Consider the following 22,364-nt stretch of genomic DNA (forward strand, 5'->3'; position numbering starts at 1 on the left):
CCAGGGAGGGAGGTGATCCTGATGCAGACTGTACTGTGCTGTCAGGGCAACAAGAGGAGAAGGGTCACTCTGAGGGCGAGGAATGGGAAAACATATTGGATGATGACATGGTTGAAAATCCTACTTAGTTGGAACCCAGAGTCACGCAGCCGAGTAGCTCATCTGAGGAGGTGGAGGAGGAAGACGAGGAGGTTACCTTCTGCCCTACATCGCAGACACGGAGTGATGCAAGCACAAGGAGCCCTCCATCCTTAGCAACAACTGTGGCTGTGGCCAGCGGCAGTCATGGGTCTGCAGCTCGCAGCGGTGGCAATGGTTGCCTAGCCTGGGCCTTTTTGGAGACCGCAAAGGATGAAACAACTCGCGTTATCTGCACACTTTGCAAGAAAAAACTCAGGGGAAAAGTGCAATAATTTGACTACTACATGGATGAACCTTCACATGCACACACAACATGCATTATGCTGGGAATCTCACTGCGCTGAAATGCAGACCAGCGGACCTCAATAACCAACAGCTGCCCCATTAACCGCAGCCTCTGCTTCTTCCTCCTCCTCTGTTATCGTGCCAAGTATTGGCACGCAGGTCTTCCACTGCAAAACTTTTGGTTCTCTACTCGCTCCAGTCAGGCTGAGTGAGAGCCCGTCAGCTGTAACGGAAGCGGACATGCCTGCTGTCTTGGTTTCAACGAACACACCGCACGTTTCTCAATCCACAGTAATATCTGCACCTGGTCCTCAATAACAGTCCAGCAGTTTGCCTGTTTCACCGTACTCCGCCCTTTCTCAACACTGCAGCTAGCCCTCAGTCCCACAGTTGTTGTCAAGTAAAAGATTGTTTCATCCTGCACATGACAAAGCTAACAGGTTGAACTGCACAACCTCAAATCTGTTCGCCACGGAAATGCTGCCTTTGTGCCTGGTAGATACAGAAAGCTGATGGCCATCGTAGTCCCCCAGTGCCAGTTGCCCAGTCACCATTATTTCTGTAAGAAAGCTGTGCCTGCACTACACTAGCATGTCGCAGACAATATCACCCATTCTTTGACTAAATCTATATCTGCCAGGGTGCATTTTACCATAGACACCTGGACGAGTAAGCAAGGCCAAGGACATTACATCTCGCTGACTGGGCACTGGGTGAATTGGTGGCTGGTGGCAAGCAAGAAGGGGCTGCTTCACAAATCTTGTAATCCCCAAGGCTTACAGAAGAAACCTCTCTCTGTTTCATACTTCCTCCACTGCTTCTGCATCCTCCTCCTCCTCTAGGGCCTCCACCTGCGCAATCAACCTCTGCCTTAACGAGACACACGTTCCAACAGTGCAGAGCGAATGCAGACCACCTCCGTACTGCACAGCCAGGGCTCACCGCAGTCAGGCAGTCTTCAAGTTAATATGTCTTGGAGATTGCAGTCATACAGCTGAAGAGTTGTGTACAGCTCTCTAGGCTCAGTTTCAGCAATGGGAAGGCCATGTGCGATAACGGTGCAAACCTGTTGGTGGCCCTACACCAAGGCCAACTCACACACGTGCCTTGCATAGCTCACGTCCTCAACCTGGTGGTACAGTGATTTTTCTGCCACTATCCCGGCCTGGGTGAGCTGCTTCTGAATGTACAGAAGCTGTGCGCATACTTCATGTCATCGACTTGCATCGATACAGAGGTCTTTGTCTATGCCAGTTAACAGGTTGATATGCGATGTGCCGATGTAGTGGAATTCCACTCTGCACATGTTGCAGTGACTGTAGCAGCAGCAACGAGCCCTGGCGCAGTATGTTATGTCGTATAGCCTAAGCTAACGCAGTACGGATGTGGGGAATATCACATTTACAGAGTAGGAACAGATTAAGGACCTCTGCACCTTTCTGCACAGTTTTGAAATGGCTACTAAACTAGTTTGCGCTGATAATGCCATCATCAGTATCACTATTCCAGTCGTCTACATGTGAAGAAGATTTTGAATAGCATGCGGCAGGAGGTGGTTGTCCCAGAAGAAGAGGAGGCTGCATAAGAATGTCCAGACTGTCGTCACACAGGCGGATATCAAGTGATGGCGGCTTCCTTTGATCGAGGGGGTTTGGTGGTACCAGACATACTGCTAGTGAAGGTGCAAGAGCCGAGGAACAAATGGAGGAGGAAAAGGTGATGGGCAAGCAACAGTCAGAAGATGAAGAGGATAATCATCCCCTCGCTGTTGAACATGGTTGGCAGGAGGGGCCGGAGGAAATATGCATCAGTGTTACGCAGCCAATCATAGAGTCTGGCTTTGGACAACCTGGAAGAGCCCGATATATAAGTGCCTTCTTACTGCACTTCCTGCAACATGATCCCCGTATAGTTAGGATTCGAAATAATGCTAACTACTGGGTTGCCACTCTGTTAGATCCACGATATAAGAGTAAATTTTGCCAGATGTTTCCCGCCATGGAAAGGGACACTCTAATGTTGGAGTATCGAAACAAGCTTTTAATCAATCTTAATAGAGCTTTTTCCCAAGATAGGAGTGAGGCACACAGTGTGCATTGCAGCTGTAGTCTTTCAACCTAGTGCACGTCAGTTCGTCAACGTCAAAACATGAGCAGCAGAAGCAGAGTAAGTGCCAGAAGCAATTTCTGTGAGTCCTTTCACACAATTTTTAACCCAGCTCGTGCACCAGCACAACAGAGAACAAGTCTGACATATGGAGAACGACTGGAGAGGATGGTGGAGGACTATCTAGAGCTCAATACGAATACCATCAGTGAGGATTTTGACCCTTTTACATTTTGGTCTTCAAAAATGGATGAATGGCCTGAGGTCGCTTGTCACGCTTTGGATGTTTTATCATGCCCGGCAGCCAACGTTCTCTCAGAACGTGTGTTCAGCACTGCTGGTGGTATCCTGACCGATAAGCTCACCAGGGTATCCCATGAAAGTATTGACTGCCTAACTTTCATCAAGATGAACAAGTCATGGATCTCCAAGGACTTTTGCACCCCAATTGCAGACTGTACAGAGTAGGCGATGTTGTAGTTTTTAGTGTGCTGTATTGATCTTGCTGAATTGCAGTCTGTGATATGGCTTGTGTGCCTGCTCTTGCTGTAGTAATTAGGCCCTAATTTTTTGAAATGTGGAGAATACAAATTTGGTCTCTCAATCCATTGGGTTGGCTATAGTGGAAGAGGTGTCGGTCCCCATTATACTACTAGTGAAATTGATACCACTTTGGTGGTTTTAGGCCCAATTGGTTTCAAATGTGAACACTCCTGATTGGCGTCTCCAGCTACTGGTTTGGCTGTAGAGGAAAAAGTGTCGGCAATAATTATACTATTTCTACTGTACTGAAATTGATGCCATTTTTTTGGTGTCTGCCAGTAATTTTTGGAAATGTGGGGAATCCTGATTGGGTCTCCATCTATTGGGTTGGCTGTAGTGGAAGAGGTGTTGGTCCCCTTTATACTATTTATACTATAGTGAAATTGATGCAACTTTGGTGGCTTTAGGCCCAAATGGTTTCAAATGTGAACACTCCTGATTGGGTCTCCATCTACTGGGTTGGCTGTAGGGGAAGAAGTGTCAGTCGTAATTATACTATTTCTACTGTACTGAAATTGATGCCACTTCGGTGGTATTAGGCCCTAATTTAGGGAAATGTGAACACTTCTGATTGATTCTCCATGTACTGGGTTGGCTGCAGTGGAAGAGGTTTTGGTCTCCTTACAATAGCTATACTCTAGTGAAAAAATTTTTTGGTGCAGATATTGTTCTCCACACAGGGGTACACAGACCTGATAAACTCAAAATGGGTATATAAAGCAGACTGCATCTCAGCTTAAAATTCTTTGGGGCAGATATTCTTCTTCACACAGGGGGGAAAAAAAGGTTGATCCTGAGCAGCTTCCTGACCCTCGACTGTACTGTGCTGTCAAGGCAAGAAGAAGAGTAGAGTGACTCTGAGGGCGAGGAATGGGATAACACATTGGTTAATGATGAGATTGCACATTATTATTATTATTTATTTATATAACGCCATTGATTCCATGGCGCTGTACATAAGAAAAGGTTATATGCCAAATACAGATATCACATTACAGTAAACAAACTAACAGTGATAGACTGGTACAGAGGGAAGAGGACCCTGCCCTTGCAGGCTTACATTCCACAGGAAGGGGGAAGGAGACAGTAGGTTGGGGGTGTTGCAGGAGCTCCGATGTTGAGGTGGCAGCAAGCAGGGTCATGGCAGGCTGTAAGCTTGTTTGAACAGATGGGTTTTCAAACGTATCCCATATAACTGTCACGCAAGGATGGGGAAGACACAGAGGGAAAAGGGAAATGGAGCACAGACACTAGGGAAAGGGGGAAAGTGGAGACCTCCTAGTCTGGTCTAGCATCACCCTGTCACATCTATCATCCCTATATTGCCTCCTCAGAAATCGCTGCACGCGTGCCTCTCCCTACTCTCCCTTGCGCATGGCTATGGCTAGGGATGGAAGGAGATGAGCACTAGTTCATGTCCAATGAACTCGGCTCACCTCATGCACGTCACTGACAGCGTGGGAAAATTCTCCTGCACTCAGCGCTTCAGAGCGAGAATATTCCCACACTGTCAGTGATGTGCATGAGGTGAGCTGAGTTCATTGGACATGACCTCGGCTCATCTTTATGCCGTCACAGCGAGACACTGAGGAGCGCAAGCATGCCTGCTTCTCAGTGTCTGCGGCATGGCAAGCTGGATGGCAGCTTTCTGCTGCGATCCAGCCTCTCATGTGAAAGTAGCAGAGCTGGAGCCGTCACGGGAACCATGGAAAGGTAAGGATGAGGTTGGTTTATTATTTTACTTTTATTGCAGGAGATTGTTGGCTTCAGCTGGAATGGGCATGATGGTAAGTATGGTTTAATTTAGAACAATAAAGAATTGTGTCTTTATTTCAATTAAAGGACTTTATTCTGGGTGTTTGTGGTTTTTTTTTAACTTTGACTATGGGGTTAGTAATGGGGGTGTCTTATAGACGCCTCTCCATTACTAACCTGGGCTTGATGTCAGCAGGCATTTTAAGCTGACATCAACCCCAGCCCTATTATCCCACTGCCACCGCTACAGGGCAGTGGGAAGAGCGAAGCTAAGTGCCAGAATTGGCGCATCCTATGGATGTGCCATTTCTGGGGCAGCTGATGGCTGGTGTTTCTAGCCTGGGAGGGGGCCAATATTCATGGCACCCTTCCTGGGCTATTAATATCAGCCCCCAGCTGTCTGCCTAGCCTTTGCTAGCTATTAAAATAGGGGGGGGGGACCTCACATTATTTTTTGGGGGGTCCCCCATTTTAATAGCTAGTAAAGGCTAGGTATTCAGCTGGGGGCTGATATTAGTAGCCTGGGAAGCTCCGTGGGTATTACCCCCTTCCCAGGCTTCAAACATCTGCCCCAGCTGTCTGCCTAACCTCCGCTAGAGCCTAAAATTAGGGGGAACCCGACTCCAATTTTTTTTTTAATAAATCCTTTATTTTAACACTAAATGACACGTACAGTAATCAACATTATCACTGTACTTCTTATATATGTGACTGACATGTTTCTATCTATCTAATCTATGTGTGATTCTCTATTCTTTCTATTCTAAATTGTCGGGTACCGCTGCTGAATTGCCGGCCGACTTTTTTAAAGAGACGGTGCATGAAAACACTGTTATTTTTTAAATAAATCCTTTACACTAAATGACAAGTACAGTAAGCAACACTGTCACTGTACTTCATATATATGTGACTGATATGTTTCTATCTATCTAATCTATGTGTGATGTTCTATTCTTTCTGTTCTAAATTGTCGGGTACCGGTGTATACCACTCCTGAATTGCAGGCTTTTCATATAATAAATTCTACATTATTCTTAGTTGTTTTCCTTCATGTAGAATTAACCTACAAGGAAAGAAAGGGTTTATTTTTATTCCGATATTTGTGTCCCATTGACTTGCATTGGTTTCCGGTATCGGAATCGGCGATATCCGATACTTTTTGGGTATCGGTCCGATCCAATCCGATATTTCCTGATTTCGGAAGGTATCTCTCAACACTAATCGTGACCCTAAAGTTCATGCAAATTGCCATTATAAAGACTGAAGCAGGAAACTTTGTGAAAACCAAAGCTCATGTCTGTATAGTTGATTTTCACCCATGACTGCTTTTACAATTTAGGGATGTACTGAGCTAACATTGCTTTACATAAATGCTGATGTTCAATATCTTGTAGAACACAGAGCATTACATTATTAATGGAGATGAGCAAATACATTTGAATACAATTAAATTATACTCCAATTTTACAAAAATCTGCGTGCGTCAAAAAGTGGATTATGCGTAATTTGTTTCCCTGAGGATTGAGTAAAATAGCGACTCCGGCTGCCACTTTTGTGAACCTTATAAAGCCATTAAAAGAGTAAGAAAATGTTTAAAAAACCCTTACACTCACCTGTCTTGCCCCTCCTTACTCACTGCTATCTGTCTAATCCTTGCCACATCCACTGATCACCTGCCGCTCATGTTAGATTCCCAAATTTCTAGCTTCTATGAGGCCGGGAGAGTTCTGTGCATGTATGCTGATGGAACAACATGCTATGTGAACTACCATAACTAGAGCAGAACCCCTCCCGAGTCTCAGGCATGAGAGACCCGAAAATTTCAGCGTAAGCACCGAGGGATCAAGAGATGTGGTGAGGAACAGACAGGTGGTGGTGAGTAGTGGAGAAGCCATAGAAGTGAGTGGTAAGGTGAGTATAAGCATTTTGTTAATTTTTTAAATATTACGCTTATTATGCTCTTTGGTCTGGAGAGATATTAAAGCATAAAAAAGGGACATTAAATTTGCAAATTTCCTGTGAAAAACCCAAGAACGGGTGAATTTGAATTTTCCTTGATCCACTCATCTCTTATTACAAGTAGTGATGAGCGAATCTGCAAACTTTAATTTGGTGGTTCGCTTGAATTTGGCAAGGAAGCAAATATGTCCATCTCCAATTACAAAGGTTCAGCTCAGACAATACTACAATATTTGCAGTCTACTAAATATACGTATGTGGGAAAAAGATGGCATAACAGAGCATATTAACACTGCTACCAATAGTAACCCTATGCAGTGAAATACAAATAACAAAAAAAATAAATTATTAAAGATAAATAGTAACATAGGTTGAATAAAGACCTAGGTGCATCCAGTTCAACCTTTCTCCCCCAATTGTACTCCCTACACTAATATACTAACTTACTCGGACTAGGCCTCACAAATGTATTATTACCATTTTTATTATTGCTGCCCTATTACAATTAAAAATGAACAAGTTTATAATTTTTTAATTAGTTTTATATTTTGTATTACTCTTGTGATTCTAATAATGGCATTACTAAAATCCCTATGCCTAAATCTGTTGATCCAGAAGAAGGCAAAAACCCCACGACTCATTCAGCCAATTTGCATCAAGGGGAAAAATTCCTACTTGACCCCGAGAAAAGGCGATCAGTCCAAGAACCCTGGATCAAACCTGATTATGATACTAGTTATGTAATTACTATTATCATATTAAACATACTACTATCAGTGTAGTACTTTGTCTAATTTAACTGTAGTCCACAATATTATGTATATCAAGGAAAGCATCCAGCCATTTTTTGAAAGCTGTTATACTGTTGGTCATTGCTACCTCTTGTGGTAGGGAATTTCACAGCCCAACTGCTCTGACTGTAAAGAATCCTTTCATATTTAGGTGCCGGAATCACCTTTCTTCCACCCGTAGTGAGTGCCCCCTGGTCGTTAGTATGGTCTTTGTAAGAAATAAGTCATGTCCTAGTCCTTTGTACTGACCACACATATATTTCTACATGTAAATAAGATCTCACCTGAGACGTCATTTTTCTAAGCTAATCAGACTCAACTTTTTCATATGAGAGGCCTTCCATCCCTTGTAATAATCTAGTTGCCCGCCTTTGAACTGACTCTAACTTCTGAATATCCTTTTTAAAATGTGTAGCCCAAAACTAGATCCCATATTCCAGATGTGACCTCACCAGTGATTCATAAAGGGGTAACAGTGCTTTGGGATCGCAGGATTTTATTTCTCTTTTTATACATCCTAAAATCTTATTTGTTTTTGCGTCTGCTGCTTGACACTGAGTACTGCTGCTTAGCTTAAGCCCCAATCTCACATAGCGAGATCGCTAGCGAGATCGCTGCTGTGTCACGGTTTTGGTGATGCAACAGCGACCTCACCAGCGATGTCGCTATGTGTGACACTTTGCAACGATCAGGCCCCTGCTGTGAGGTCGCTGATCACTGCAAAGTGTCCTGGACCATTTTTTGGTCGTTGCTCTCCCGCTGGTCAGCACACATCGCTGTGTGTGACCAGCGGGAGCAGCGATCAGGCTGGTAACTATGGTAAACATCGGGTTACTAGGGGCACACGCGCACCTAGTAACCCGCTGTTTATCATGGTTACGAGCCTGCTAAAGTGAGCGGTAACCTCCTGCTCACTGTAGCAGAGTGGTAACCATGATAAACAGGGGGTTACTAGGAGCGCGTGTGCCCCTAGTAACCCGATGTTTACCATAGTTACCAGCCTGCTCCTGCTTCAGCAGGCTCGTAACCAGGAGCAGGACATCGTGGAAAGATTCTTTCCACGAAGTCGCTGCTCCCCTGATCGTTGGTGAGCCTGCCTGTTTGACAGCTCACCAGCGGCCACATAGCGACGCAGCAATGATCCCTGACAGGTCGTATCGTTGTCGGGATCATTGCAGCGTCGCTAAGTGTGACGGGGCCTTTACTTATAACCAGAATACCCAAAACCAAATAGAACAGTTAGAGTACACAAAAACACAAAGAAGTTGATTAGTTTTTCCACAATTGAACAAATAAACACTACTAATAAAAATTGAAAACTGTCCCAATCATACAGTATTGCACATAAAACAGGTACATTATATGCATATTGGATTCATTCTGCTTTAAACAGACCTAAAAGCATTCATTACACAGGTTGTTACAATTATGGGAATGCAACATATGGGTATTTTTTACATTTTTAATTTTTCTACAATAAAAGCATTTTTTTTCAAATATATTAATTCTGTGTTAACTGGTGCAACTTTTTATGTTTTTATTTTTTTTCTGTTTTTATATTTAATAATAATGCATTAGACCGCTTTTGTATTACAATGTATATAGCCTGTGCATATAACAGGCAGGAAGTGGTTTGCGAGGGAAGACATTGGATAGTATATCTGTGCTTAACAACAATGATTGTATGTGATTATATTTTGGGCTCAGCATGTTAATAGGGTTTCATTAAACGTGATGTTCACTCCTAAGGAAATTTTTCACAAATCCTGCACCTTGACAAATCCTAACAGTATGTAATGTACACATTGCTACAATTCAGCTCCGGTTGCCCATTCCATAGGTCGTCACAAGACCGAAAAGTATGTGATTTGCTGAGTTGCGGTCACATGCAGAGTCTCAATTGATTATCAATAAAACCTTTTAAACTAATTGGCTGAAACTCTAGTCAGTACATTTGCAAATCACATACTTACGGTCATGTGATGACTGTTTTCAGAGGAGCAGAATTCTAGAGATGTGTATATTACATAGTAGTGAGAGCTGAAAAGCTGCATGGTTTGCCAAAAAATTTCTCAGAGGTGGATGAGCCCTTTAAGCCAGCCCCAATATCTTACATGTCTTTCCAGACACATAGGAATTCCTATGGCCATAGTCCTCCATAAAGAATAATGACCCCACTTAGAGGTGGTGGTTCTGGGGTCATGGGCCAAATAAAACCACCCTGTGGGCCTGATTTGGCCCAAGGGATGGAGTTTGACATGAATGTTTTAGACCATTTGTCTCCGATTCAAATGTACTACAATGGTTAACTAATCTAACTGTAAATGTATTGCTGATTTTAATTTGAAAAATACTGAATTTAGGTAAAAGTATAGGATATAAAAGCGATTATCATTTACCATGAAACATAAAATTTCAGATATTATTCACTACTTCCAGGCACTCAAAATGGCTCATGCCGGAATTTCACTCTCTGAATTAGAAGCATCTGTTGCATCTCCATTTACTTCCAAAATTCCAAATATTGAATGTGTCCCATTGCTCATCAAGTAAGTTTTGCATTAATTTGGAAGATACAACTGCTTTTGAAGGTGCATCCTACCTGATTGCTTTAAAAAAGTTATTTTGGCCTAAACAGTTGTGATATTTTTTATCTCGAATTTGGATCAGTGTGAACCACCACTGATTTACTCAATGTGATGTATTTCCTAATGATATTTCAGTAGATCATCGTGTGATTGGAATAGACCACATGACTTTTGTTCTTGGGATACAGTGAAGGAAATAATTATTTGATCCCTTGCTGTTATTGTAAGTTTGCCCACTGACAAAGACATGAACAGTCTATAATTTTAAGGGTAGATTAATTTTAACATTGAGAGATAGAATATCCCAAAAAAATCAAGAAAATCACATTGCATAAATTAGATACATTTTTTTGCATTTTGCGGTGAGAAATAAATATTTGATCCCCTACATTAAAGACAGCTTTATTACATAGTCACCTGTATAAAAGACTCCTGTCCACAGACTCAATTAATCAGTCAGACTCTAACCTCTACAACATGGGCAAGACCAAAGAGCTTTCTAAGGATGTCAGGGACAAGATCATATACCTGCACAAAGCTGGGATGGGCTACAAAACCATAAGTAAGACGCTGGGTGAGAAGGAGACAACTGTTGGTGCAATAGTAAGAAAATGGAAGATATACAAAATGACTGTCAATCGACATCGATCTGGGGCACCATGCAAAATCTCACCTAGTGGAGTATCCTTGATCATGAGTAAGGTGAGAGATCAGTCTAAAACTACACAGGGGGATCTTGTTAATGATCTCAAGGCAGCTGGGACCACAGTCACCAAGAAAACCATTGGTAACACATTACGCCTTACAGATTTAAAACCCTGCAGTGCCTGCAAGGTCCCCCTGCTCAAGAACGCACATGTGCAGGCCCATCTGAAGTTTGCCAATGAACACCTGGATAATTCTATGAGTTATTGGGAGAAGGTGTTGTGGTCAGATGAGACAAAAATTGAGCTCTTTGGCATTAACTCAACTCGCTGTGTCTGGAGGAAGAGAAATGCTGCCTATGACCCAAAGAACACCGTCCCCACTGTCAAGCATGGAGGTGGAAACATTATGTTTTAGGGGTGTTTCTCTGCTAAGGGCACCGGACTACTTCACCACATCAATGGGAGAATGGATTGATCCATGTATCGTAAAATCCTGAGAGACAGCCTCCTTCCCTCTGCCAGGACATTAAAATAGGTTGTGGCTGGGTCTTCCAGCAATACAATGGCCCAAAACATATAGCCAAGGCAACAAAGGAGTGGCTCAAAAATAAGCACATTTAGGGCATGGAGTGGCCTAGCCATAGAAAACTTATGGAAGAAGTTGAAGCTCCGAGTTGCCAAGCGACAAAATCTTAGTGATTTAGAGATGATCTGCAAAGAGGAGTAGACCAAAATGCCTCCTGGCATGTGTGCAAACCTCATCATCAACTACAAAAAACGTCTGACTGCTGACTGCTGCGCTTGCCAACAAGGGTTTTTCCACCAAGTATTAAGTGTTGTTTGAATGAGGAATCAACTGCTTATTTCTCACTGAAAAATGCAAAAATAAATTATCTAATTTATACAATGTGATTTTCTTTTTTTTTTTTATATTCTATCTCTCAATGTTAAAATTAACCTACCCTTAAAATTATAGACTGTTCCTGTTTTTGTCAGTGGGTAAATTTAAAAAACAGCAAGGGATTAAATAATTATTTCCTTCACTGTATGTTTGATATTGATATTGCAGTTCAGCCCTATACACAATTTCTGCAATACAATTTTTGTATAAATTCATTACTGCTGGCAATGACATTTTTTTATTACAAATATTATTGTGCTACTATAACTTAAGAGAATGTACCTTTTAAAAATAACAAAAGTATTGTGTTTTATGTAGGGAAGGTCGGAATACTCTTGTTACAGCCTTCTCCCTCTTCAAATTCTTGGCAATGTATCAGTTCATTGGAATAGTTTGCATATTATTACTATTTTGGGTAAGACTTTTCTTTTCTTCTTCCCTTCATCCAAAACGTAAGTCATGAAAAGATGTGTTATTTCTTGGCTCCAGAATTAAAATCACCAGGATTTTCATTATTAATCATAATGTTGTAATAGACAAATCACTGTTGTATAGAGATGAGCGAATGTTTCAATATTCAGTTCGGATTACGTTTGCCGAATTTGCAATATTCACTGAATTATTCGTCGAACATTACCGAACGCCATAGGATGCAATTTGTCGCCAAAAAAACACATATACAACACCTTCAAATGGGCCTAAAAGCTGCCAAAACACATCAAAGGAGCAGACACCAGGAAAGTGCCATCAATTGACCCAGAGTACAAGTACTATAATTAATATTATTAATATTACAGCGACATTTACACTGTGGTGCGTTACATGTGAAAAGGGGTCACCGTCGGTGACTCACCAACTGGTACAAGAGGAGAGAGGACCCTGCCCGTGAGGGTGCACAAACAATCTACAAGGGATGGGTGAGGATGCAGTAGGTCAGGGTACAGCTAGTCGTGCAGTGTTATGCTGGAGCGATGGTTACCGCAGATTATACACTTGTCAGAAGAAGTGGGTCTTCAGCTTCCTTTTCAAGGTTTCCACGGTAGGTGACAGTCTGATGTGTTGGGGTACAGTGTTACACAGTAGGTGACATACACAGGACAAATCTGCTGAGAGCTTAAATCATGGTAAGCTTCCAGGAGCTCACAACTCAACTGAGCAGATTAACCCCTGCACCGATTAATATGAAGGCGAAAGGCTTCTAATGACTGCAAGAGTGGGAGGAAACAAACTCTGCAGTCTTCTGGCTCCTCTCTGTCACAGTAAACCCTTGACACTTTGCAAGCTTCAACACAATGTTCACAAGGTAGATAGCAGTGGTGGTCGGTCTCCTAGAACACGAGCTAACTCCTTTATGATGATAGGGGCCACCATCTCCTTAGCTTGCTGCTGGTAATTTTCTGTGGGAATGAGCTTGTCTCCAACCAGCCTGTAATATTTCCAGTGAATTATGGCACGACGCCTGGGTATTAGCAATGCACCCAGTTCCAGAAGCGAAGACATCCACAATTTCCTTCTCAAGAATTTTATTTTGTAGACTGAGTGACTGCCCAAACATTAGTTTATCACAAAGGAGCTGAAGACAGAGTGGCAGTACGTGCAAGTTTTTCCAGCATGTTAGATATCCAAGCCGGGAGAACAGAGAGAGCAGCACAGTGGCTCAGTGGTTAGCACAGCAGCCTTGCAGTTCTGAAGTCCTGGGTTCAAATCCCACCAAGGACAACATCTCAAAGTAGTTTGTATGTTCTCCCCATGTTTGTGGGGGTTCCCCCAAGTTCTCTGGTTTCCTCCTCTGTAAAAAAGTATCCATACTGAAGTGTTCACTGTTCAAAAAATTAGGGCTTGACACCTCCATTTCTGGCCAACAAATTGGAGATGGTGGAGTTCAACCTCTTAGCTTTGTCATGTGAAACAATCTTTTATGGGACCAAGGGCTGGCTACTCTGCTGAGAGAGGGTGGAGTACAGTGAACAGAAAAAACTGCTGCACCGTGAGTGAGATGCAGGAAGATGTTACGATGGATTGATAAAAGTGTGGTGTGCTCGTTTTCTGAGCTCGGTCAAACACAGCAGGCATTACAGCTGACGGACTCTCACTCAGCCCGACTAGAGCACGTAAAGAATCTGAGGTTCTGCGGTCGGAGACCTGCGTGATAATACTTGGCACGGTAACAGAGGAGAAGGAAGAAGCAGCCGATGTGGTTGATGGGACAGCTGATGGTTGTTGCGGTCCACATTTTATCGCAGTGAGATTGCCAGAGAAACGCATGTTGATTGTGCATGTGAAATTTCATAAATGTAGTGGTCAAATCATTGCCCTTTTTCCCTCTACTGAGTTTTTTCTTCCAAAGTTACCAGATAATGTGAGTTAGCTCATCCTTTGCAGTGTCAAAAAAGGCCCAGGTGCTGGTGACTGCCATAGTTGTGGCAAAGGATGTAGTGCTCATCTCAGTTGCATCACCTCCTTGTCTTCCTACTCCTCCACCTCCTCAGATGAGCTCCTCAGTCGCGTGCCTCTGGGTTCACACTAAGTGGGATCTACAACCTCATCATCATCCAATGTATTATCCCAGGGCCGGCGTCAGCACCCGGCGTACCCGGGCAAGTGCCGGGGCCCTGGAAAATCAGAGGGGCCCAGCCGCCCACTCACTGTCGGGGCCCGGACCCACACACACCCACCCGCCCACTCACTGTCGGGGCCGGGCCCACACACTGTCGGGGCCGGGCCCACACACCCACCCGCCCACTCACTGTCGGGGCCGGGCCCACACACCCACCCGCCCCATCACTGTCGGGGCCGGGCCCACACACCCACCCGCCCACTCACTGTCGGGGCCCTGGCCGCTTCCTCGGCACCTGTTCAGGGACGCAGGCGCTGCTTGATTGCCGGCACTTCCCCCAGACATGGCCGCGCGCTGTCCGGCTGTGTCTGCTAGTAATGACACGGCAGGGTCGACGGCACTGCACCTTTAATTGTGCTTGTGTGTCGCTCCTGCCGCGTCATTACTAGCAGACACAGCCGCACAGCGCGCGGCCATGTCTGGGGGAAGTGCCGGCAATCAAACACCGTCGGAGCGGAGGTCCTGCACAGATGGGCGGGAGGGGCCCGGACCCGACCGCAAGTGGGCCCCTCTGATGTTCCAGGGCCATGAAGTCTGTGACACGCCGGGGGCCCTGCACTGCCCCATACCCGAGGAGCTGCTGGACAGGACACTGGACCGGGGACAGGTGAGTGAGGCTTCCCCAATCCCCATATTAAAAATATTAGTAATGGGTCTGTGTGAGTGCAAGTATGTGAATGTCAGTGTATATGACTGTGTATATATATTTGTCTGTTTTATCTATGTGTATGTCTGTATGTGTACATATGTCTGCGTACCGTGTGTGCGCGCGCCTATGTCTGCGTACCGTGTGTGCGCGCGCCTATGTCTGCGTACCGTGTGTGCGCGCGCCTATGTCTGCGTACCGTGTGTGCGCGCGCATATGTCTGCGTACCGTGTGTGCACGCGCATGTCTGCGTACCGTGTGTGCGCACGCATATGTCTGCGTACCGTGTGTGCGTGCATATGTCTGCGTACCGTGTGTGCGTGTGCATATGTCTGCGTATGTGAAGGATGAGGGGGCAGGCTGGGCCATGTGTAATAAATAAATAAATATATATATATATATTTATTTATTTCTCCGCCGTATCTGTGCATCATGAATCGTGTATGTGTTAAAAGGGCCCACTGAGACTCTTTCGCCCGGGGCCCAGAAAAACCTGGAGCCGGCCTTGGTCAGTGTATATGACTGTGTATATATATTTGTCTGTTTTATCTATGTGTATGTCTGTATGTGTACATATGTCTGCGTACCGTGTGTGCGCGCGCATATGTCTGCGTACCGTGTGTGCGCGCGCATGTCTGCGTACCGTGTGTGCGCACGCATATGTCTGCGTACCGTGTGTGCGCGCGCCTATGTCTGCGTACCGTGTGTGCGCGCGCCTATGTCTGCGTACCGTGTGTGCGCACGCCTATGTCTGCGTACCGTGTGTGCGCGCGCCTATGTCTGCGTACCGTGTGTGCGCGCGCCTATGTCTGCGTACCGTGTGTGCGCGCGCCTATGTCTGCGTACCGTGTGTGCGCGCGCATATGTCTGCGTACCATGTGTGCGCGCGCATGTCTGCGTACCGTGTGTGCGCACGCATATGTCTGCGTACCGTGTGTGCGTGCATATGTCTGCGTACCGTGTGTGCGTGTGCATATGTCTGCGTATGTGAAGGATGAGGGTGCAGGCTGGGCCATGTGTAATAAATAAATATATATATATATATATATATATATATATATATTTATTTATTTCTCCGCCGTATCTGTGCATCATGAATCGTGTATGTGTTAAAAGGGCCCACTGAGACTCTTTTGCCCGGGGCCCAGAAAAACCTGGAGCCGGCCCTGTATTATCCCATTCCTCGCCCTGACTGTCACCCTCCTCCTCCTCCTCCTCCTCTTGCCGTGACAGCAAAGTACAGTGGAGGGTCAGGAAGCTGTTTGGACCTAACCTTTTTTTTTCCCCTGTATGGAGAACAATATTTGCCCCAAAAAACTTTAAGCTGAGATGTAGTCTACTTTATAAAGTGGGGGAAATAAGTATTTGATCCCTTGCTGTTTTTGGAAGTTTGCCCACTGAAAAAGACATGAACAGTCTATAATTGTAAAGGTAGGCTAATTTTAACATTGAGAGATAGAATACCCCCAAAAAATCAAGAAAATCACATTGAATAAATTAGATACATTTTTTTGCATTTTGCAGTGAGAAATAAGTATTTAATCCCCTTCAAACCATTATGAGTTCTGGCTCCTACAGACCAGTTAGACGCTCCTAATCTACTCGTTACCTGCATTAAAGACAGCTGTTTTGCATAGTCACCTGTATAAAAGACTCCTGTCCACAGACTCAATTAATCAGTCAGACTCTAACCTCTACAACACTGGCAAGACCAAAGAGCTTTCTAAGGATGTAAGGGACAAGATCATAGACCTATGCAAAGATGGAATGGGCTACAAAACCATAAGTAAGACGCTGGGTGAGAAGGAGACAACTGTTGGTGCAATAGTTAGAAAATGGAAGAAATACAAAATGACTGTCAATCGACATTGATCTGGGGCACCATGCAAAATCTCACCTCGTGGGGTATCCTTAATCATGAGGATGGTGAGAGATCAGCCTAAAACTACATAGGGGGAACTTGTTAATGATCTCAAGGCAGCTGGGACCACAGTCACCAAGAAAACCATTGGTAACACATTACGCCTTAAAGATTTAAAATCCTGCAGTGCCCGCAAGATCCCCCTATACAAGAAGGCACATGTGCAGGCCCATATGTAGTTTGCCAAGGAACACCTGGATGATTCTGTGAGTTATCGGGAGAAGGTGCTGTGGTCAGACGAGACAAAAATTGAGCTCTTTGGCATTAACTCAACTCGCCATGTTTGGTGGAAGAAGGATGAGTACAACCCTAAGAACATTGTCCCAACCGTGAGCATGGTAGGGGAAACATTATACTTTGGGGGTCATTTTCTGTAAAGGGGACATGTTGACTGCACCGTACTGAAGGGAATGTTTCGCAAGATTTTGGCTAACAACTTCCTTTCCTCAGTAAGAGCATTGAAGATGGGTCGTGGCTGGGTCTTCCAGCATGACAATGACCGAAAACATACAGCCAAGACAACAAAGGAGTGGCTCAAAAAGAAGCACTGTAAGGTCATGGAGTGGCCTAGCCAGTCTCCAGACCTTAATCCCATAGAAAACTTATGGAAGAAGTTGAAGCTCCGAGTTGCCAAGCGACAAAATCTTAGTGATTTAGAGATGATCTTCAAAGAGGAGTGGACCAAAATTCCTCCTGACATGTGCACAAACCTCATCATCAACTACAAACAACGTCTTACTGCTGTGCTTGCCAACAAGGATTTTGCCATCAGCTATTAAGTGTTGTTTGCCAGAGGAATCAAATACTTATTTCTCACTGCAAAATGCAAAAAAATTATCTAATTTATACAATGTGATTTTCTTGATTTTTTGGGGGGATTTTCTATCTCTCAATGTTAAAATTAACCTACCCTTAAAATTATAGACTGTTCATGTCTTTGTAAGTGGACAAACTTGCAAAAACAGCAAGGGATTAAATATTTATTTTCCCTACTGTATACCATGGTAGAAAGAAAACCAATTTCTATTTTATCATGTGTTCCCCTGTGAGAACAATATCTGCACTAAACAATGAATTTCAATAGATTATAAGTATTATAATGGAGAATGACACCTCTTCCACTACAGCCAACCCAGCAGATGGAGACACAATCAGGAGTGTTCATGTTCACATTTTAAAAAATTAGTGCCTAAAACCAGCAAAGTGCCATCAATTTCACTAGAGTGGAAATAGTGTAATTAGGACCGGCAACTCTTCCAGTGCAGCCAACCCAGGAGATGGAGACCTTGCAAGGAGTGTTCACATTTCTCTAAATTAGGGCCTAAAACCACCGAAGTGGCATCAATTTCACTAGAGTAGAAATAGTATAATGGAGACTAAAACCTCTTCCACTACAGCCAACCCAATAAATGGAGACCCATTCAGGATTGTCCACATTTCCAAAAATTAGAGGCAGACACCAGCAAAGTGGCATCAATTTCACAAGAGTATAAGTAGTATAATGGGTACCGACACCTTTTTCACTACAGCCAAACCAGCAGATGGAGACGCAATCAGGAGTATTCACATTTAAAAAAATTAGGGACTAAAACCTGCAGCAGCAGCAAGAGCAGGCACAGAAGCCATATCACAGACTGAAATTCAGCGAGATCAATGCAGCACAGTAAAAACTACAACATCACATAGTCTATACAGTCTGCGATTGGGATGCAAAAGTCCTTGCAGATTCATGACTGTTACGGGTCCTGGTCGTGGAATCTCTGTGCTACGGTGCAAGGAGGAACCAGAGGGGTGTAACTAGGTATCAACTCGGACTGACCCAAGTCGTACGGCAGCTCAATCGACTCCGTGACCAGAGAAGGACCGAGCAGAGGGACCTGGTTCTACTCTGGGCCAGACCTTACATGAGAGCAGGTGACTCCCACGGGTCAGAAGGCAGGGGCAGACCGTTACAGCAGATGAGCACGGCAGGCAGGCTGACGGATGATCTGGGTAGATGGACTGGCAGACATGGCAGGTAACAAGCAGAGGCCTCTAGGTAGGCTGGCTGGTAGGCACGGCAGGTAACAGGCAGGTGTTTCCAGGTAAGCAGGCGGGTAGGCACGGCAGGTAACAAGCAGGAGCCTCCAGGTAGGCTGGCTGGTAGGCACGGCAGGTAACAGGCAGGTGCTTCCAGGTAAGCCAGCAGTCAGGGCCCATAGACAGACTGGCAAACTGGACTGTAGACAGACTGTCGGGCTGTAAAGTAGACAAGCAGGCAGACAGGACTGGTAGTCAGGCTGGCAGACTGGACTGGTAGTCAGGCTGGCGAGCTGGACTGGTAGTCAGGCTGGCGGACTGGACTGGTAGTCAGGCTGGCAGACTGGACTGGTAGTCAGGCTGGTGGACTGGGCTGGTAGTCAGGCTAGCAGCGGGACCTGAGGGCTGAAGCAGAGTTTAACACACAAAGCTACAACCTTGCACGAGCACCTCCATTTTGGAAGAGGTGCCTTTCATATGAGAGGTCCTCCGGCCATTGGCTGGGGACTCGTTAGGACGGCACGCGGCCCCTTTAAGAGTGAGGGGCGCACCCTAAGCACAGTGCCTGGGAAGCTGCGCATGCTGGCAGCAGCAGAAGAAGGAGCGCCGGAGGACGCCCGGCGGAGAGCGCGGCGGTAAGAGGGACGGCGTCTCTGCCCCCTGACACTACTGCAATGACTTGTTCATCTTGATGAAAGTTAGGCGGTCTACACTTTCATGGGACAGCCATCTGTGCTTATCCATCGGGACACCACCAGCAGCTCTGAGAGAACGCTGGCTGCCGGGCATAATGAAACCTCCAAGGTGTGACAGGCAAGCTCAGGCCATTCATACATTTTTGAAGATCAAAATGTAAAAAGGACCCAGATCCTCCCTGATGGTATTAATATTGAGCTCTAGATACTCCTGCAGCATCCTCTCCAGTCGCTCACCATGTGTGAGACTTGTACTCTGTTGTGCTGGTGCATGAGCTGGTGTAAAAAATGTGTGAATGGACTTCTGCCATTTACTCTGCTAATGTTCTGGCATTAATAAACTGATGTGCTGGAGGTTGAAAGACTACAGCTGCGATGCACATTGTGTGCCTCACTGCTATCTTGGGGAAACCCTCTATTAAGGTTGCTTAAAAGCTTATTTTGATACTCCAACATTAGCAGGTCCCTTTCCAGGGCGGGAAGCATTTGGCAAAATGTACTTTTATAACATGGATCTAATAGCGTGGTAAGCCAATAGTCATCATTATTTTGAATCCTAACTCTACAGGGATCATGTTGCAGTTAGTGCTTTAAGAAGCAACTCATATGTCGGGCTTTTCCAGGAGGTCCCCAGCCATGCTGTATTGATGGCTGCTTAACACTGATGCTTGTTTCATCCATTCCCTCCTGCCAACCACATTTAACAGAGAGGAGATGATTATCCCCTTCATATTCTAACTGTTGCTTCTTACTCCTCCATTTGTTCCTCGGTTCCTGCACCTTCACTAACAGTTTGTCTGGTATCACCAACCCTCCTCGAACGCAGTAATCCACCGTCACTTGGCATCGGCCTGTGTGATGACAGTCCGGAACTTTGAGACATTCTCATCCCTTCTGCATACTCCTCTTCTTCTGGGACAAACACCTCCTGCTGCAGGCTATTCAAAATCTACTCCAGCATGTAGATGATGGAATAGTGATGCTGATGACGGCATCGTCAGCGTTAACCATTTTAGTAGCCATTTTAAAACTGTGCGTAAAGGTTCAGAGGTCCTTAATCTGTTCCCACTCCGTAAACATGATATGCCCCATGTCCATACTGCATTGGCCCAGGCTATACAACATGACATACTGCGTCAGGGCTCATTGCTGCTGACACAGTTGCTGCAACATGTGCAGAGTGGAATTCCACCACGTCTGCATATCAACCTGTTAACTGGCATGGACAAAAACCTTTGTGTCAATGACATGAAGGGTGCAAATGGCGAAAGAGATCACACAGCTTCCATGCTTTCTGAAGCAGCTCCTCCAGGCCGAATAGTGGGTGGAGAAATTGCTGTACCATCAGATTGAGGACGTGAGCCATGCAAGGCACATGTGTGACCTTGCCTCAGCCAAGGGCCGTCACCAGTTTCAGATTATTATTGCACATGGCCTTCCCTGGCTCTAGGTTCAGTGGAGACAGCCATTGCTCAAACTGAGCCTGTATAGCTGTCCACAACTCTTCAGCTGTATGACTGCGATCTCCAAGGCATATTAATTTTATGACTGCCTGATTCTGGTGAGCCCTGCCTGTGCAGTACGAAGGTGGTGTGGATGCGCTCTGCACTGTTGGAATGTGTGTCTCATTAAGGCAGAGGTTGAGTGAGCAGGTGGAGGCACTAGAGGAGGTGGAGGAGGCAGAAGCAGTGGAGGAACTGAAATACAGAGGCTTGTCCTGTAAGCTTTGGAGATTCCAAGATTTGTGGAGCAGCCCCTGCCCCCACAGCCACCAGAGTTACCCAGTGCCCAGTTGGAGAGATGTAATGCCCTTGGACATGCTTACTTGTCCAGGTGTCTGTGGTGAAATGCACCCTGGCCGACATAGATTTAGTCAAGGAAAGGGTGATGTTGTCTGCAACAAGCTGGTGTAGCGCAGGTACAGCTTTCTTATTGAAGTAATGGTGACTGGGTAACTGGTACTGGGGGACTGTGATGGCCATCAGGTTTCAGAAACCATCTGTATCTACCAGGTGGAAAGGCAGCATTTCCGTGGCCAACAGATTGGAGATGGTGGAGTTCAACCTCTTAGCTTTCTCATGTGTAGGATGAAACAATCTTTTTCGTGACCACAACTGCTGGACCGAGGGCTGGCTGCAGTGCTGAGAGAAAGGAGTACGGTGAACCGGACAAACTGGTGGACCGTGAGTGAGGTGCAGATGTAACGGTGGATTGAGAAACGTGGTCTGCTTGGTGAAAAAAACAAGGCAGGCATGTACCTTTCCATTACAGCTGACGGACTCTCACTCAGCCTGACTGGAGTGGGAAAATAACTGGAGGGTCTACGGTGGGAGACCTGCATGACAATACTTGGCACTGTAACAAAGGAGGGGGAAGAAGCAGCGGATGCGGTTGATGGGGTGGCTGATGGTTGTTGAGGTTTGTTGGTCCGCATTTCAGCTCAGTGAACGCATGTTGTGTGCGCAAGTGAAGGTTCATGCATGTAGTAGTCAGTCAAATTATTGCACTTTTTCCCTCTACTGAGTTTTATCTTGCAAAGTTTGCAGATAACGTGAGTTGGCTCATTCTTTGCGGTGACAAAAAAAGCACAGGCTAGGCAACCCGTGCCGCCCCTGTGAGCTGCAGACCCGTGACTGCTTCTTACCACAGCCAATTTGTGGAGAAGGATGCAGTGCTCCTCGTGCTTACATCACTCAGTGTCTGCGCGTAGGGTGAAATATAACCTCCTCATCTTCCTCCTCCACCACCTC

The 22,364-nt window shown here is 45.2% G+C and overlaps 1 protein-coding gene across 4 annotated transcripts in view; it reads left to right on the forward strand.

Moving 5' to 3' along the window:
• The window catches only part of LOC141259330 (probable cation-transporting ATPase 13A4), a 1,218,891-nt gene that overhangs the window by 1,030,094 nt on the left and 166,433 nt on the right, over positions 1-22,364 (forward strand). For all 4 annotated transcript variants that reach the window (XM_073675148.1, XM_073675147.1, XM_073675149.1 and 1 more), the window contains exons 23-24: positions 10,020-10,129; positions 12,035-12,131. In XM_073675148.1, coding sequence (XP_073531249.1) covers positions 10,020-10,129; positions 12,035-12,131 — 207 coding nt within the window. The remainder of the gene's footprint in view (positions 1-10,019; positions 10,130-12,034; positions 12,132-22,364) is intronic.

The sequence above is a fragment of the Phyllobates terribilis genome, unplaced genomic scaffold, assembly GCF_046119375.1.
Source record: "Phyllobates terribilis strain yellow unplaced genomic scaffold, ASM4611937v1 Scaffold_3__8_contigs__length_932513732, whole genome shotgun sequence".
NCBI lineage: Eukaryota > Metazoa > Chordata > Amphibia > Anura > Dendrobatidae > Phyllobates > Phyllobates terribilis.